A 17794-nucleotide genomic window follows, 5' to 3' on the forward strand; every position below is an offset into this window, starting at 1 on the left:
TAATTGCCGAAGAAGGGTGAGAGAATAAGATCCTTTCCTTTCAGTTAAACTGAACCAACCTTTTTGAACAAACTGATCAAATATGAAGCTAAGGGAAAGGATGGAACATATCTGTCAAAGGTGCAAATACAGGCAAAGAAAATTAATCACTTGGAGAAGGGCTGACCTTTGAGGAAAGTCTGAAAAAATTTAGTATATATATTTTAGCAGTTAAAAAAAATCCCAATACAAAGTGCATTGGAGTCAATAGGAATCCTTCCATTCCAATGAACTTTGGATCAGGCCCTAAGGGACTGTGGAGATACAGTGTGATGGTTCATGGAGGAATGAAAAGAAACAATGAGATGGAATTTAGCAAAAGGAAATTTAGGCTGGACAATGATTCACATTGTTGTTAAGTTATTTTAAGTATGATGGAGTCTAATTGTTAGTGAAGCAGTGGATTCCCCATTGCTGGAACTATTCAGACCTAAAGCTAGGTGAAGCATTGAGGGATGCCAATCTATAAAAAGAAGAATAAAGACAACCCGGGGAACTACAGACCAGTCAGCTTTACTTCAGTACCCGGAAAGATAAAGGAGCAAATAATTAAGCAATCAATTTGCAAACACCTAGAAGGTAATAAGGTGATAAGTAACAATCAGCATGGATTTGTCAAGAACAAATTGGGTCAAACCAAAATAATATCTTTCTTTGACAGGACAACAAATGGGGGAAGCGGTAGATGTGGTATATCTTGACTTTAGTAAGGCTTTTGATACTGTCTTGCATGATCTTCTCATAAACAAACTAGAGAAATACAGCCTAGTTTGTATTACTATAAGGTTGGTGCATGGCTGGTTAGAAAATCGTTCCCATAGAGAAGTTATCAGTAGTTCACAGTCAAGCTGGAAGGGCATATAAAGTGGGGTCCCTCTGGGATCAGTTCTGGATCCAGTTCTGTTCAGTATCTTCATCAGTGATCAAGAGTACACTTACAAAGTTTGCGGATGATGCCAAACTGGGAGGGGTTGCAAGTGCTTTGGAGGATAAAATTAAAATTCAAAATGATCTGGACAAACTAGAGAAATGGTCTGAAATAAATAGGATGAAAATCAATAAGGACACATGCAAAGTACTCCACTTGGAAGAACAGTCAGTTGCACACATACAAAATGAGAAATTACTGCCTAGCAAGGAGTACTGCAGAAAGGGATCTGGGGGTCATAGTGGATCACAAGCTAAATATGAGTCAACAGTGTAACACTGTTGCAAAAAAAGCAAACATCATTCTTGGACGTATTAGCAGGAGTGTTGTAAGCAAGACACGAGAAGCAATTCTTCTGCACTGATTAGGCCTCAATATGAGTATTGTGTCCAGTTCTGGGCGCCATAATTTCAAGACAGATGTGGACAAATTGAAGAAAGACCAGAGGAGAGCAACAAAAATGATTAAAGGTCTAGAAAACATGACCTATGAGGGAAGATTGAAAAAAGTGGGTTTATTTAGTCTGGAGAAGAGAAGATTGAGGGAGGACATGATAACAGTGTTCAAGTATGTAAAAGGTTTTTAGAAGGAGGAGGAAGAAAAATTGGTCTTATTAACCTCTCAGGATAGGACAAGAAGCAATGGGCTTAAATTGCAGCAAGAGTGGTTTAGGTTGGACATTAGGAAAAACTTCCTAACTGTCAGGGTATTTAAGCACTAAAATAAATTGCCTAGGGAGGTTGTGGAATCTCGGTCATTGTAGATTTTTAAGAGCAGGTTAGACAGACACCAATCAGGGATGGTCTTGATAATACTTAGTCCTGCCTTGAGTGTAGGGGACTGGAAGACAGGATCTTTTGAGGATCTTTTCAGTCCTATGATTCTATGTTCTGTAGGGAGCAATCCCAGACAGCATGGATGTGGATTAGGTGATCTACAAGACATTTCTTTCTCCAGATTTTATGATGTGTATGATTAATTACAAGTTAATGAAATAAAATTGTTCCTTTTCATATTTTGTAAATTACGTTTAGGTACATCATTTTTGCTGTTTTAATGATATATATTTTGATTCCCCACTGCATTACTGGCTTTATGGCACTGTATCTCTATTGAAATCAAGGGAGTTACGCTGATGATGGATGTAAAACTGGAGTAATGTACTGGTGAATCAGGCTATCAAGCTCTGATAATGTGGGCAGCACTTTGGCTCTTTATACTATTCTAGGTGACCCTAAACCCAGCCCTCAGAGGATATCCCAAGCATTGTTGTACAGAAGTGCTGTAGTGGTTGCTAAACTGTCCATCTTTTGTGGTGGCTAGCCTAGAAAGTGTGGTAGGAAGGGGCAAGGCCAGAGCTTCCCGGCTTCCAAGAGATTCATGGCTTGTGTAATAGCTCCTTGGTGTCACTGATGGAAGGAACAGGATAGGGAAGACTTGAGGCATCTGGGCACTGTGGTAGTGGACCAATTTGGTAGGGGACCACTGTGGTAGGGGACCAGTGCAACCGTAGGGTCAGAGGAGTACTACCACGCCTCAGCTGCAATGAGTGTTCCTCACCCGCTACTAAGGATCTGGCCCTAAATAAACAACATAAAAAGACTTGGTTTTCAACCACATCAACATGTAATTAGGCAACGGAGGGGGGTGCATGTGTGTTGTAAACTCTCCCCGCTTAAATTCATGTTTTGGGCTGGCATGGGATCACAGAAACAGAAGTTGCTCTTCAGCTTTGCTGACAAAGGGAAATACAGTCAAAGCTATAATTTAAGATGAAAAAAAATCAGCTAGTTTTCCACTTAACTTCAGATATATCTGAATGTTAGGCACATTTGTGTTTAAAAAAAAAAAAACTGAGATTCAGAAAACGTTGAAAAGTGTCTGCAAACAAGATTAAGATTGGTATAAATTTAAAATCAGTGAAAGAGAAATCTAATTTCAAGGAAGATCTTTTCCTTAATAATGATCAAAAAACTTTTTAGGATTAAAATTCAGTAGGGTTTGAAAAGCAAGCAAGCCAATTGTGAATTATCTAACTTAGCCGCTTTATGAGAGCCTGATCCCAAATCCCATTTAAGTAAATTAAGGTTTTTCTTTTAATGACAAAAATAAGATTTTCTCCAATAGCACTGCAGAGCCAATATAAATAATTAAGAGTGAGTTGCGTAGTTTTCTGCCTTTTGCATCATGAACACAATTGCCAGTTAAAATCAGACTTCTCATTTTTACAGCCATTTTCAGCACAGATGGCGGGTTTGGATGAGAAATCTGGACTCAGTGGTCAAATGGGATTCATGCCTGGTGCAGTGGTAAGAACATATTGAGTACCTCCGTATGGCAGAATGAATGTGAATACAAGAATATGTATATGTATGCAAGAAATGAATGAATAGCAAATACATCCACCCAGATGCCATATGTTCCCTTTATCTAAATGCACTTAACACACAATGTTTTAGTGTTGTTTTAAATGTATATGTAAAAGAAATGAAAAAAGTATTCTTTGTGCTGAAGTGAGAGCATAAGAGCTCTTGTTTCTCTTTCTCTCTTGCACTCAATATATTAGCTGTTACCCTGAGATATGATATAAAACAGACCTCCACGTTCCTCACTACTTGTGTTTTTGCAAGGATTTTGAAAGATAGTAGAATAAATAAATACCTAATTTTAAGGCTGTGCTGTTGATTTGCAATTGTCACCCTTACATTTAATAATTTTATTGCCCAAACCTGTCCTCTTTAGTTTATTGCTCTCAGTGTTCCCTTTATTCCCTTTGCTCACTTTGCCACGGTCTTCTCACCATGGGTATTGCTTTGTCTTCCATTGCCATTTCTAAACATGACTCTTTTTCTGTTCTAGCCCAAACTATTTACAACTCCCCTTGCTTTATTTTTCTGGCCCTTTTCAAAATTTTAAATCCCATTTCAAAACCTCTCTTTTTTCTTTTTTAAATGCTGCTTCATCCAGGGCCAGATTTAAAGTCAACTGAAGTCAATTAGAGCCTTTGCATTGACTCTATTAGGTTTTGGATTAGGTCTTTTCTTTTCTTTTCGTTTCTTTTCTTTTCAACCCAACATTTTAGTCTCACCCAGGACTACTTGTTTGTTCCCTATTGTTATATTAATATTATGTATTGATCAGTTGCTCTTTCCTTCTCTTACATGCTCCTTGTACTGGAAATGTAATGTAGAAATCATTTGGAAACTATGGGCTCTGTGTCTTAAGACAGAACATGAAACTAGGATACGAGTTCTTTGTGGCTCTATCAACATGCAAATTCTGCTCTGCTGTAGAATTCTCTTTTATTTCCCTAGTATTCCTAGAAGCAAGATGATAACTGCTTTCAAACAAAATTATTATTGCTCGCATAGTTCAGGTGTCAATTCAATAAGGAATATGTCTTATTTTTCTTAAATTTCCCTCCTTTTTTCGGGAGGAAAATTTCATGAAATTCTGAAAAAATTTATTGTGAAACTTGACCCTTTAAAAATATTTCTGAAGGTTTCACAGACTCAAAACACTACTGAGGCCCCCTCCCATACATTTAATGTAGCAGGATTAGCACAGTACAGCACTGATCTCACAGTTCTATTCATGTGAGTAATAAGGTAGAGATTTGAGTTTGGGTTTGGAATTAATTAAACATGACATTTGGCTACATTGTACTTGAAAAGTTTATTTCTGATTGTTACATTTTTGTTGTAGAGTGATGCAGGCCTCCAAGCCTCACAGGTTCTCAGGTCTCACCACATATTCCAAGCTTGTGGCATAACTAGGAGAGTTTCTCTCCTCCCAGAGTCAGTGACTCTAAAGAGAGAAAGCAACCCAAGGTTCTCAACCCCTTCTGAATTACACGCCTCCCCGCTTTCTGGTTCTTCTTTGACTCCCTTCTTTCTAGTTCATCTGCACCTAACAGCCCAGTGTCTAATGAGTATCATCTCATTATGCTTCAAGAGGCTTTGACCATAGAAGTGTTAACCTGGAGGTCACCACTAGATATGTCCTTTTGCTCAGTGTGCATGAGATGCATTTGATTTCGTTTGTTTTAAGACAATTTAACAAACCCTTGTGTTTTTAATAGGGTCCAGTGGGTCCAAGAGGTCCTCCAGGTCTACAGGGACAACAAGTAAGTGATTTGTTCCATGGTATTTAACACAGATGTACACAAAAGGAAGAAAAACAGGCAGAGTTCATGGTATCTAAAGTGTGCATGGAACTCCTGTTTCAAGAAAGTATCCTTCTTCAAAGGTGTAAATCCTTCGCTGGTTAGGGATGGACTTAAGTATGTGGTTAAGTGCTTTCCTGATTTGAAGCCATAAAGAGGTAGCATACACACAAGTTCATTCCTAAAAATGATTATTATATCATTATTTGTATTAAATGATCTTATATCTTTTGTAATTCTATGATACACAGTTGGCCAAATCTATCCCTCGTGTAACCCCATTAACTTGGATGGAGTTACATCTGAGATGTATTTGGCCTATAATTGTTTTTTTATCAGATGCTTACAATGATGACTCTTGTTAATGATATTGCTATTCAGAGTTAGCATAACACCAGTAATGCATCTTTCTTGAAGCTTTCCCAAATTGTATGTCTGCTTATAGAAAGAATAGCCTGCAATGTCTTAGTCCATCCCTAATTCTTATGAGGAATTAGGCAGGTCAATCCAAGCACTACATAATTAACACAAGTCACCACCAAGCACTATATCCAGAGAATGATAACGTAAACTCTTTTATTTCATTATAATTTTTCAGTCTTACACCACTAGCCGCTGGATTCACATGATCTTAGATGCATGTGCAGTTCTGCTTCAGTCAGAATTTATTTCCTGGTTTTTAAATTGATTCCAGTTATCAGTGAAATAGCTTCAAATTTACTGGCCAGATTCTGAATAATACCTTACTCCTCCAGTACTCCCACTGGTTTCTGGCTCTCTGTTGTTGTTATACTATGGTGAAGTGTTTATCCTGATATTTGATGGACAAAAGAGAAACCTGTTTATAGCAAATACTGCATTCTTCAGAGTTTTAGTATACAGAGTGTTCATTTATTCCATTATAACACCATGGAGTTCAAATCTGGATCCCGAACAGTCTCAAGGACAGTCATTATTCTGATCTGGGTAGTTAATTTGAGCCCATCTCTTTGTATAGTTTTTACTGTTTGTAACTGTTTTTCCAGATCACAACCTTTGGTTCTAATCTACTCTATTTTTTTGGTCAATTTTAGGGTGGTGTTGGCCCCACAGGTCCACCAGGTGAACCTGGGGATCCAGGATCAATGGTAAGGTCAAATATATGTGCATCTCCCTAGTGTAAAATTGCATAGTGCAACAGTAGAGACTATTATAAATTCTCACTATACTATAGGCTCCTCTCATGCTGCATACACCAAAGTTATGATGTGATAAGGGCTTCAGTCAGGACTGGTGGTGATATTTTTCTGTTGATTCATTGGATTTTAATTGCTTTGAATTGCAGTGATGGTCCACACTTGTAATGAAAAGGGTGTCCCATTTTAATAATAATATTCCCGTCTCAAGTGGAGTTCCACAGGAATCTGTTCTGGCTGCGGTGTTATTTCACATCTTTATTAATAACCTGGATGTACTAATAGAGATCATACTGATCAAATATGCAGATGACACAAAGCCGGGGGGGGGGGGGGGTGTTAAGGGGTTCAAACACTTTTGGAGGATAGAGCTAAAATTCAAAGGGAATTTGATAAATTGGCGAACTGGGCTATAGATAACAAAATGAAATTCAACAAAGACAACTGTAAAGTGCTACCCTTAGGAAGAAAAAACAAATGCATAAATGGAGAATGGGGGATAACTGGCTTGGCAGCAGCACTGCTGAGAAGGATCTGGGAGTTGTGATGGATCACAACCTCAACAGGAGACAACAATGCAATACTGTTGCAAAAAAAAGGCAAATGCAATTTTGGGTTGCATTAATAGAGGCATAGCAGGCAAGTCACAGGAGGTGATAGTACCACTCTACTTGGTGCTGGTTAGGCCTTAGCTGGAGTACCATGTCCAGTTTTGGTCACTGCTGTATAGAAAGGATGACGAGAAACTGGAAAGGATCCAGAGGTGAGTGAAAAAGATTATCAAAGGGATGGAATGCGAGCCATGTGAGCAAAGGCTGAAGGAACTGGGTATGTTTAATTTGGAAAAGAGATTAAGGGGGGACATGATAGCGATCTTCAAATACTTGAAAGGCTGTCATAAAAAAGATGGAGAAAAATTGTTGTCTGTTGCCACAGAGGGCAGGACAAGAGGCAATGGGTTCAAACTACAGCACAGCAGTTTTAAACTGCCTGGCAATAGAGTGGATATTGTATTGACAGCAGTGTGTAATGTCTCTGAGAGGCCCCTGTGCATGATCCTGACACAGACGTTGGAATAACTAAAATACACATTTGCCCGCACAGAATTCACCCCACATTTTATTCGAAGCCTAGTTTAAGGCATTATGGAACAGAATGATGGGAAGGGATTAAGAACTATGATGATGCTGAAAATTAAAATAATCTTCTTCACTATTGCATGTTGTCTTTATAAAATGAACGTTCAGAATGAAATATATTCATTTTCTGAGGACTGTTTTGTGGATTAATTAATGTATGGTGTATTTAATTACTAGGGTCAAGTTGGTGCTCGTGGCCCAGAAGGACCTCCAGGCAAACCTGGTGAAGATGTATGATTTTTGTTTTGTTTTGCACCTTGTTTTACTTTTAATAAAACACATGTAGGCTTCTCAGGTACAGTTGCTGGCCAGTGCAAGTGTGTTTTCTGATGATTTCTATCCATTTGCTTTTCACTGTAACCTCACTCCTCACATCCAGTGTCATAGCTACTAACCTCTTGCCAAAGAAGACAGGACAGGACTTCTGTCTTGTCAACAACATCCCTTTTCACTTTGGGGGGCCAATGGTGAGCCATGCAAGGCCCTTACTCCCACACAGAGCTAAATGGATCATCTTCCTGATATTCCTTGCCCTACTATCCCTTAAATTGAGGTGCCTGGTTTGAAATCAAACCCAGGATTCCCATATAATAGTGCACATGAGCCACACCCTAGGCTGTCTCTTAAGAAAAGCTTTGGAGTACTATGGTCAGCTAGAGAGAAAAAGGAACATAATAATATTGATCTGGATCCATGACATAATGTGTTATTTTTAAACCGTCTGATTTGTCCCTTGAGATTTAACCATGTCTGTGAGTGAAGGAATGAGATAACCACGAGTTACTTACAACTGTGATGTGTTACAGGAATGTATCCCTCTGCCACCAATTTGTAACCTCATCCCACTAGGTTAATGATATGTGCACATGTATCCTTTGTTTGTAAAAGCACGACTGTTACATCTTACATTGAATTTTAACAATTGGTAAAGAATTAAAAGTAAAACTCAGTTAAAGTTATGGAAATACATCATATTTTGTGAAGACATAATAAACTCCCTTACTGGCAATTATACGGTACTAATAATTATAGCAATTGGAATCTTAGGAAAGAATCAGCTCTTAATCCATTGATGCCAACAGAGCCCACGTTGCTCCAGTTTCCAGTTTCATTCGTTTCCTTTATAATGTATCATGTCATCCTACCTGTGTCTAGAATTTTCCTTTTCCTGGATCCTTTTAACTTATTTAAGTCTAGATCCCTGAATTGTTTATAACTAATTCATGCAAACTAATTCATGCAAATTCATTTTGCGTAGTTGGTGGCTCAGATTAACTGTAAACAATCATCTTTAAAGTTCACATACTCAATTCGTATCAGGTTTCTTTCATCTTCAGATTGCACAGAAAATGCTTTCATTGAGTCATGCTTAATTATTCAAATTTCTGCACAGAGACTAGGAAAGATAACAAGCTATAGCCCCAAACCATTGTAGGTTAATATTACCACACAACATTTTTAGATCACAAACAAAATTAAGTTATTACAAAAGGTTACATTTTTACTAATCCACAGCAAAACTATTCTGCAGCGCCATCTAGTGACATTGAAATACACTTTAGATTCACTTTAAACCCAGTCCTCCAGAGTTTTTGCAATAATCTTGTTATATTAAAAAATGTAGCAATCAAGTTTATTACTGGAGTCAGCACAGTTAAATACATATAATAGAACAAAAGTATAGTTAATTTATAATACTGGAAAGAAAACTGATGCAGGTGATTTGTTGAATGAGGATATGAAGTTTAGACAAAAAGATAACATTGTAACTTATTCTTGACTTTCTTATATCTTCACTTTTTTTTAGGGTGAGTCTGGTAGATCAGGACAATCAGGCGAGACTGGATTCCCAGGATCTCCAGTAAGACCATGATTATTTACAATTTAGCAAGACATACTGTTTATTATGTTTAATAAATATATTAATTTTTCATTTTTAGCAAAGTGGTGCAAAGTTGTGACAGTTACTGTTTCAATACACTTGTAGTCAGTTTCCTTTAATGAACTAATACAGTGCTATATCTTAATCCAAGACAATCGGTGTTGTCCCTGATGGTTCTTTTACAGGCCCACAATGTTTCTAAACAACTTCAATGGAGACCAAATGTAAGATAGGTGCCAGTATACTTTCTTATAGACATATTTTCTTATACATGGTCATCATCTTAGAGAACACTAAATTAAATGTAAAAAATATAAATGTATAACACCTGTGCCAGGATGTTTGTGCAAGAATGATGTCATGGATGCAGAATATCATCACATGCAGCCAATAACATTTTCATCTGCTTGTGTATGGTAAAATTCATCCTTGACAGCAATGAACTTACACCATTGTTGAATACGATCCATCAAGCATGATTTGCCATTTCCCAGCAACAGGCGTTGTCCTTTACACCAATGCAAAGTGAGTGGGTGTAAAGTGGTGCCAGATCAGAATGATCACCCCTTTGCACTGGTGTAAAAAACAACTCAAGGTGTAAAGTCAGGGTTAATTGGGTGCATGTTAGCAATCCATTTGCTTGCCAGTTTAAAAGTTATTCTTGTTCAAAACCAGTTTTTGTCTTTGTTCCCATATATAAAATCTGCTGCTAGGGCTAAATTCTCCTCCATGCTGCATTCATGTCCAAAGGCTGCCAAGAGTGACAAGGGAAAAAAAGCTGTATGACATTTTCTACTTGAAAGTTAGGAGTACTCAGCATCACCCTGAACTGCTGAGTTTGAGATACGTTTGCAAATAGGAAGTGTTTTAAAATAATTTGCATCATCTGGTTGTCTGATAATTTTGAGATAGCTTTGTTGGAATGCATTTAAGGTTACAAACAGGTTTGTTCACATGAAGGAAGTTGCATGATTTGTCCTACTCCCATGGTATTTCTTTCAGTTCCTTGACTGGCTGTGTGTGCTTCACATACTTGTCAGCAAAGGCATTTTTACCCAGCTTCTCAGAGGAGATGTTGGTTTTTTAGGGCCCTCCCCATGAACCCTGTTTAAACAAAACACAAAAGAATTAAGTGAGTACTGCTCTATACACTGAACAGCTATTGAGAATTCCAAAGCTTGTTAGTTTAGATTTGGTTTTGCTAGTGAACATTCCTTTGAGAAACATCAGGGTCATTTGGTAGCTAGAGTTGCTGATAGCAGACTTCCATACGTTCCTTTGGCAAAACTTTTCTGCTGTGTTCTAACTGGGAAGTGAATTGCTTTAAGAAATTCACAGAATTTTCAATTTCTGGGCTACTCATAGTTTCAGGCTCTGCTCCTTCAAACACATGGGCATGCAAGCACGCCCCTTTGACTTGAGTGGGACTACGCATATACTTAATGTTAAGTATGTGCATAAGTGTTTTTAGGTTTAGGGCCTTAGTTTTTCCAAGGCCATTATATCAGTTCTGCTCATGAAATAAAGCAAAATTGTGAACTTGAAATATGTAGTCTGAGAAGAGAAGGGTTGGCATCACAAACACATACAGACTTACATTTCCATATATTTTCAATATGCACAATATATTTTACAAAACTGTTATAGGAAAGCTGTGCTTCACAGGCACAAAATTGCTTGAAATGAAGTGACAGTAGATTTAATGTGAAATTTCATGCATACTTTTACCTCCGCACAGGCAACAGGATAGAATTCCTTCCCAGAGCTCAGATGAGTGCTACAAAAGTGGCTTCAACTAAAGCTGTGGCTTGTGCACCAGAGTTTCCATCCTGCATGGGGGTGCTGAGCAGCTCCTGGGGGTGCAGAGCACTTGCAACTCACACTGAAGTTGATGGAAATATTTGGTGCTCAATGCCCCTAGGAGACACCTTCCAGGATCAGCCCCCAAGTTTCCAAGGGCACATAGTTGATGAGTTAAAGGGCTCCTAAATAGATAGTGCAAATGCTGAAGAAAGTACTAGTTGGTGGTTCAGATTTTACTCCTTGTGATGGGTTGCTCTACTCACTGCTGGACGGCATCACTCTTGGCGATTCTGGGGATTAGCTCTTTCCCGCTCTTTCTCTGCAGCTCCTCTCTTGCTTTCAGGAACCTTAGCGTCCTCTTCACAACAGCCCTTGGGCCATGTCACTATTGTGATTTCCCTTTCTGAGAGGGGAGTGTATCAAGATTCCTGCTTCCAGCAGTCTCAGATTTCTGCTTCACAGTGGCTGGCAGGGGACTCCGGGCCCGCCCTCTACTCCAGGTTCCAGCTCAGGGACACCCTACACAGCAACCAAGGTCTATCCCCAGCAAAGTACGCAAAAAACTTGCTTAACTCCCGTCGACTGCTAAGCTTCTCTTCTGAGCACCGTCTTCACTGCACTCCGCTGCGCTGTTCCCGTCGATGCAGCACTACGCTACTTGTGTAGCTGGACTTAGTGCGTCGATTTCTGGATCGACTGAGCGGGTCTTCACTGACCACTCAGTCAATCCAGAAAAATCAATCTGACGGAGGCGAATTTGCCTCTGTCAGTGTAGCCTTAGCCTCAGGCTAGCCACCTGAGCACAGACCCCGGGGTTCGTGTGGCCTCAGATGCAATGTCCTCAGTAGTGTTTTTAGTGCATTAACTCAAGCCTAACTAGCACAAGACTGTCTGCCTGATCTGGGAGGCTTGCTCCCAACTGCAGTGGAGACATACCCTCAGAAACTAATACACTAATGCAAACCATGGAGCACGGATGTTATGCTTCCGTCAAGCTGTTCCGCTTAATGGGACACCTTTGCATTTTCATATACATTTAGAGTGATTTAAACTGTTGAAAATTTCTCCTTAAAGCCTGTGATAAAAAGGTCAGTTAGGAGCATGAAGAGGTCACATCTAGATGTGCTCTCAGCCTGAGAAAATGTGGAGTGCATTGTCCAGTAGGGAGTGCCTGGGTGGATTAAGAGCAGTGATGTCCTGCCAGTGTTTTAGCCAAGGGCTTCCAAGATCATCTTTCCCTTAGCATGTGATAAATCCAGTGTAGCAGGTGTGCATATACTTGCAGAGAGGAAGGATGAGGAACTGGGGAATACTGTATGTGAATTGGTTTTCCCATTTGCACACAGATGCCTTCTAACGACTATAACCATAGAAAGACGCCTCACTACTGGGTTTCTTTCACCTAGTCCAGGTAAAAGAGGGCTTTTCCTGTCCAGTATGTACCTCTATAACCTCCCCTCTCTTCCGCTCACCTGCGGAAAGATGGGTCAGTGTCCCCACGCTGACTTGCTCTGTGGCTGCTGCAAACTCATTCCGTGCCCCTTTCGATCCCTTAAAGAAGTATATACCGTCCTCCAGAAAGCCAGACAATGATCCCTCACCCCCTACACACTTAATGTGCAGTGTGGTCATTTGCAGAAATGCTTATACTCTGTTCCTGAAAACTGTACTGATTAAATTGATGGGATGGCACAATGTCCACCTTGTATAATTGAAATATGCATACAGCTGAAGACTTTGGTACTTGGGGCTAAGAGCATCCTTTCCTGTGAAATTCTTTCAAAGTATTTCCATTTAGTGCAGTCATATGCATTCAGTGCAGAAAATTAATTTCTTTATCATCTGAATGCTCTTCTCTTGGTCTCTCTTGCCCATTATTCTTGCCCATTAGATTCTGTTTATTTGAAGATCAATCGTATATTTGGCTATGATAACTCAAATCTCCACTTAATACTAATAATAACCAGAAGTCAGGACCATATTCTAATGTTCACAGCTGAAATATATTTTTGCTCCCTAAATGTGAATAGTGATTCAAGATGTTTATAATAAATTTTATAGTTTTTATTTTTCTTATGTCTAAATTATACTCTTTTTGATAAATTCTAGCTAGAAGGTGATCAACATATTTTCTTCAGAATAGGCTAGATTCTGGTATCCTTACTGAATAATAATTTACAGCTTAGGTAGTGCCACCGACTTCAGTGCTACTTGACAGTAAGATACTCTCAGTGCAAGTAAGGGTATCAGAATTTGATCCTTACTTATCACTGCTGCTCATTTTTATGGATATCTCTAATCAGCTTTGATGGACTATAAAATTTGTCTCCTTTTCTATGTTATTTGTTGTTCCTGTATTTTGTCTTTAAAAAAAAAAAAGCTACTAGTAATTAAACCAGCTATTTAATAAAATAAATGATGGGGAAAATATTTATTTTAGGATGATGGCTTTGTGATATGTTGCATGTCTGACCTATGGCATTCATTGAGCTGATTACTTTGGTTCACTAAGCTCACAAGGGACCATAACCAGCTAGAGATTCCCATCTTTGGCTGAAGTAAAGTTGGCGAGACGCCCCTTCCATCTCCAGCTTAAGTGGGAGTGGTGCGCATGCTGGTGGCAGGTTGAGGACGGGAAGGTGTGTTGGGCAGCAGGGGATCCATGAGCCTGATCCCCTATCTGCTGAAAGGTCTGCTACAGAGCTTATGCCAACGTAAGTTAGAGTAGCTCCGCTGCTGCTCTAACTTCCACTGGGGGAGAATAGCTGTGGATCAGGGACATGCAGGCAGCTCTCTGATGCCAGTCCTGTCCACTCGTGCAACTCAGACATAAAGTAGAACTGGGGTTATTAGTTTTTCAGTTTGGATTGCGGTATATGTTGTTACATGACAGTTACAAACTCTGTGACATAATATGGCACTATTAAAAAGATGGAAGAAAATGCTATTCCTTGTATTAAATAGTTCATTTTAGCAATTTGTGAACCACTGTGTAGTTCGCAGTTCAACAGCGATTCCAGTCAATGAAGAGGAAATGGAAGTGTCATTTTATTTATGGTGGTGGAAATCACAGGTATCCAAAAATGGGCTTCCCTGCCCCACTTGATCCCAGCTGGTTTGTGTTGAAGGAGATCTCAATCTAATTTTACACTCAATCCAAGTAAGGAGTATAGGGATTCACCCCTTTGGTCCTTCTGCATCTCAGTTTCCCTTGTTAAATGCTCTTCTCTGTACGCATTTTGAGTCCTGATTGCAGTACATAGACCTGGACTGCAATGACACCTTTAATTAACTATCTGCATTTGGGAGGAAACTGTGCTGTAGAAGCAGAAAGTGTAATCTTTGAAAGGATCACAGCCTGGGATAATGTTCAAGTCTGATTCAGCAAGGTACTTAAAAGCATAGGCCTAACTTTCAGCATGTTTGTGGTGTGACTGAGTAATTAGTTAGACATGCTTATGTAATTTTCTGAACTGAGGCCCAAGAGCAGAAGGTATTCCAAGCTTTAAACACGTGAACAATATGGCGACACGGTACACACTATACTATCTGGGTCTAGCTCCCTGTCTTACTAGGCATTATTTAGGCCTTTTCTTTCAAAAAAAAAAAAATTCTGTGTTTGTTGCCTCATTTTCCTGTGCAGATAAAAGTACCCCAAGTAGCTTTCAAATAGTTGCTAAGTTTTAGAAACAGCTTGCTTATTAGGCTGCATCAGTGGTATTTGTGATTCAACATATCACAGTGTGAGAAAGAGCTTAAAATTTGGCCATTGATTTTATTTTAATTTAAATTTTAGCTGTCTTCTGATCTCACTTAACTTGTCAGGGTCCCTTTTCCTTACATTTAAAAACCTAACTCTACTGTTGATTTTTATTGTGTTACTTCTGTTATGGATTTAGGGCTTCATCCGAAGCCTATTAAAGTCAATGGGAAACCCTTAATGCTATTTACTAGGAGACCTCTAAATTTCTGCAGGACATTATGGTGATCATGAAAAGGAACATTCCGCCTCATTGTTACATACTGTGTTACATACTGTGTTACATACTGTGTGTCTTGCAATGCTGTATTCCCAAGGTGAAGGTGTATTAGGTATGTGTCAATTAAGTGTACTGAGGCTATAGGACTTCGTTCCTTGTTCCCTTACCTGTCTTAGCTGCACTAACAGTAAGTGTATCTACTCAGATGTGTAAGGAGAGTATTGAACTCTTCAGGTCTAGGTCACTTTATCTGTGTTGTGTTTCTCTGTTTTAGGGATCTCGAGGCTTTCCTGGTGCTCCAGGTCTTCCAGGTCTAAAGGGCCATAGGGTGAGTATTAACCATCTGTCTTACAAATAATGTATCACAACAGTTGTAGTTTATTAGCAATCCGCCTATTGGATGCCTGTAGCGTATTTGACCTATATAGTCCTATAAGTTATGGCACCATCATGAGAGTTAGAGATTAAAAAGAGCTATCAGAAAACCTAGTCCACCCTCCTTTAAGTGCAGATTGATCTCTAGTGTTTTGTCCAATCTAGTTTCAAATGTCTCAGGCTAATGGGAAGAAAAAAAGTGAGCAAATTCTGTATTAAACTCGGGAGGGGACAAAACTGACTTTTGGCTAACTGTTCTCCCATCTTGCTGGCAGATCTGGCACTAGGAAGGGGAACTCTAGAGTTGAACATGTTTATGAAAAAGAACAGTTATGAATTAGCAAGGTTTGTGGCCAGGTTTCCACTTCAGAGAGTAATAAACAGGGTTACAGGGAGAAATAAATAGGGTTACTGGGCTCAGAGCTTTTTCCTTGTAGTTTTTAGGTTCTTTATATATATATTTGCAAGTCTCTCATTCCCAGATGGAATAAACCCAAGGAAACGTATCTCACACAAACAGTTATTTCATTTGAAAAGTATTTTAAAACTGTTTTCCCATCTGTTTTCTTGTGTTTATTCTTTCTTTTTCTCCCCAGCTCAGATCCACCCTGATGATAATACTTTAATAAAATATTATTTTAATAATAAATATTACAAATAATTGTTTGTATATATTTCTTAATATTTTTCTATTTCTCATTCCAGGGACACAAAGGACTTGAGGGTCCTAAAGGTGAAGTTGGAGCAACTGGATCTAAGGTAATATTTTCATTGTGAAATTTGTCTTTCAATCTGGCTTTCAAAAGAGTTGTAGTGTTTAACTCTTGAAGTGATCTCATGATTCATGTTTATATGTGTCAATATCTTTCATCCAGAAGGATTCTAAAGCCCAAAGAATAAAACCTTTGGAAGAACGTTGATTAATCATTCTTTCTCTAATGCTAAAAACAGCTGACGATAATAGATCTTTAAAACAAAAAACGTTGCTTTCTCTGCTGGTCACCAACTTCTCTGATTACTTATTTACTCATTAAATAGCTCCATTGATGTGATTGGTCTGTTTTTGGGGATACTACTTGCATGAGTATGTCACTGTTCCTGAGCAGAACTGCATGAAATTTCTCTATACATGCAGTCCACTTCCATTGCCTAAAGCTCAACAATTTGGACTTTATGCAGGAGGGGTGTAGTTGGGCTGGGGAGATGAAATCCTCACCTCCAACTTGGGTCTGCAGTCTGTGGGTTACCATAATGGCCATGGATTATCTGTGTCATTTCCAAGTGTTGGGGCCAATGGATCCATGTTAAACTAGATTCCATTAATTCTCTTCTAACTAGCTGTCAGGCCACTTTTGCACTCCTCAGTGGCTCATGTGAAGCTGGCACGGAGACAATTCCTGTGGTACACAGATGCTTTGTGCATCCACTTTACACTATTTTAGGACCTCAGACAGGCCCTGCATCGATAATTAGGCTTGGCAGAATTAATTTTTAAAAAATCATTTCAACAGATAATATCAATGTTTATTTTAAACCATTTTTTTTCAATTGGTAGCAATTTAAATGTTTGCAGTTGCATGAAATTATGGCTTTTTACATTTTTATCCATTAAAATTTTCAGAAGTGAGGGAAATTATGGGGGTGTAAGACAATAATTATTTAATGACAGTAGCCATTGAGATTCAAAAGGTTGAAGGTTTGTAACCATTAAAACACGAATTGTCAACATCTCATGTCAAAATTTACAAAGAAAATATCCTTAAGCCCAGCTCTAATAAGTTCTCAAGCAACATTTTTCTTACTTTGCCTGTCTGAAGATGTCGATTATTATCAATGAAAATATTTTCTTCAGTTTCAGCGTTGTCGGTAAATGTCGATTTCAGTCATTATTGTATGTAGTCTCTCTCTACTTTACCGACATTGACTGATAAAAATGGAATGCTTCCTAGCTATCTATAGTGTAAAAGCACCAAACAGAAAAGTTCTTTATGTGCAAAATAGGCCCTGGCCTGCTTCTTCCCATTTGCAGGTCATCTGGAAGCGGATTTATTTTAAAGTAGTTTTAACACAGTTTAGCCAGCTAGCATGGATTGAGATCAGTTGTGTTAAAGCCACTTTTCAAAAGGGTGCCAGAGACCTTTAACATATTTTTTCAGCCCTATTCATAATGGCCTACAAAATGGTGTTGGAGCTATTTTAGCCTGCAGAAGGTAGAAACTGCAGATGGTTTGGAACTGTTACCTGGATGAAAAAAACATGTAGATTAAGTGGATATAGAAGAACTGATTTTCTTTACTTTCCAGAATAA

The 17794-nt window shown here is 38.7% G+C and overlaps 2 protein-coding genes across 2 annotated transcripts in view; both read left to right on the forward strand.

The window, feature by feature from the left end:
- The window catches only part of LOC137152985 (collagen alpha-2(V) chain-like), a 95676-nt gene extending 93780 nt beyond the window's left edge, over positions 1–1896 (forward strand). Inside the window, exon 6 of the mRNA XM_067547911.1 lies at positions 1864–1896. Within this exon, the coding sequence (XP_067404012.1) occupies positions 1864–1896 (33 nt within the window). The remainder of the gene's footprint in view (positions 1–1863) is intronic.
- Positions 1–17794, forward strand: part of LOC137153562 (collagen alpha-2(V) chain) — a 76639-nt gene that overhangs the window by 5557 nt on the left and 53288 nt on the right. Inside the window, exons 3-9 of the mRNA XM_067549045.1 lie at positions 3199–3276; positions 5049–5093; positions 6206–6259; positions 7624–7677; positions 9254–9307; positions 15386–15439; positions 16192–16245. Of these exons, the coding sequence (XP_067405146.1) occupies positions 3214–3276; positions 5049–5093; positions 6206–6259; positions 7624–7677; positions 9254–9307; positions 15386–15439; positions 16192–16245 (378 nt within the window). The 5' untranslated portion in view covers positions 3199–3213. The remainder of the gene's footprint in view (positions 1–3198; positions 3277–5048; positions 5094–6205; positions 6260–7623; positions 7678–9253; positions 9308–15385; positions 15440–16191; positions 16246–17794) is intronic.

Source organism: Emydura macquarii, unplaced genomic scaffold, assembly GCF_026122565.2.
Source record: "Emydura macquarii macquarii isolate MOO-44397 ecotype Brisbane River unplaced genomic scaffold, CSIRO-AGI_Emac_v2 contig_1253, whole genome shotgun sequence".
Taxonomy (NCBI): Eukaryota; Metazoa; Chordata; order Testudines; family Chelidae; genus Emydura; species Emydura macquarii.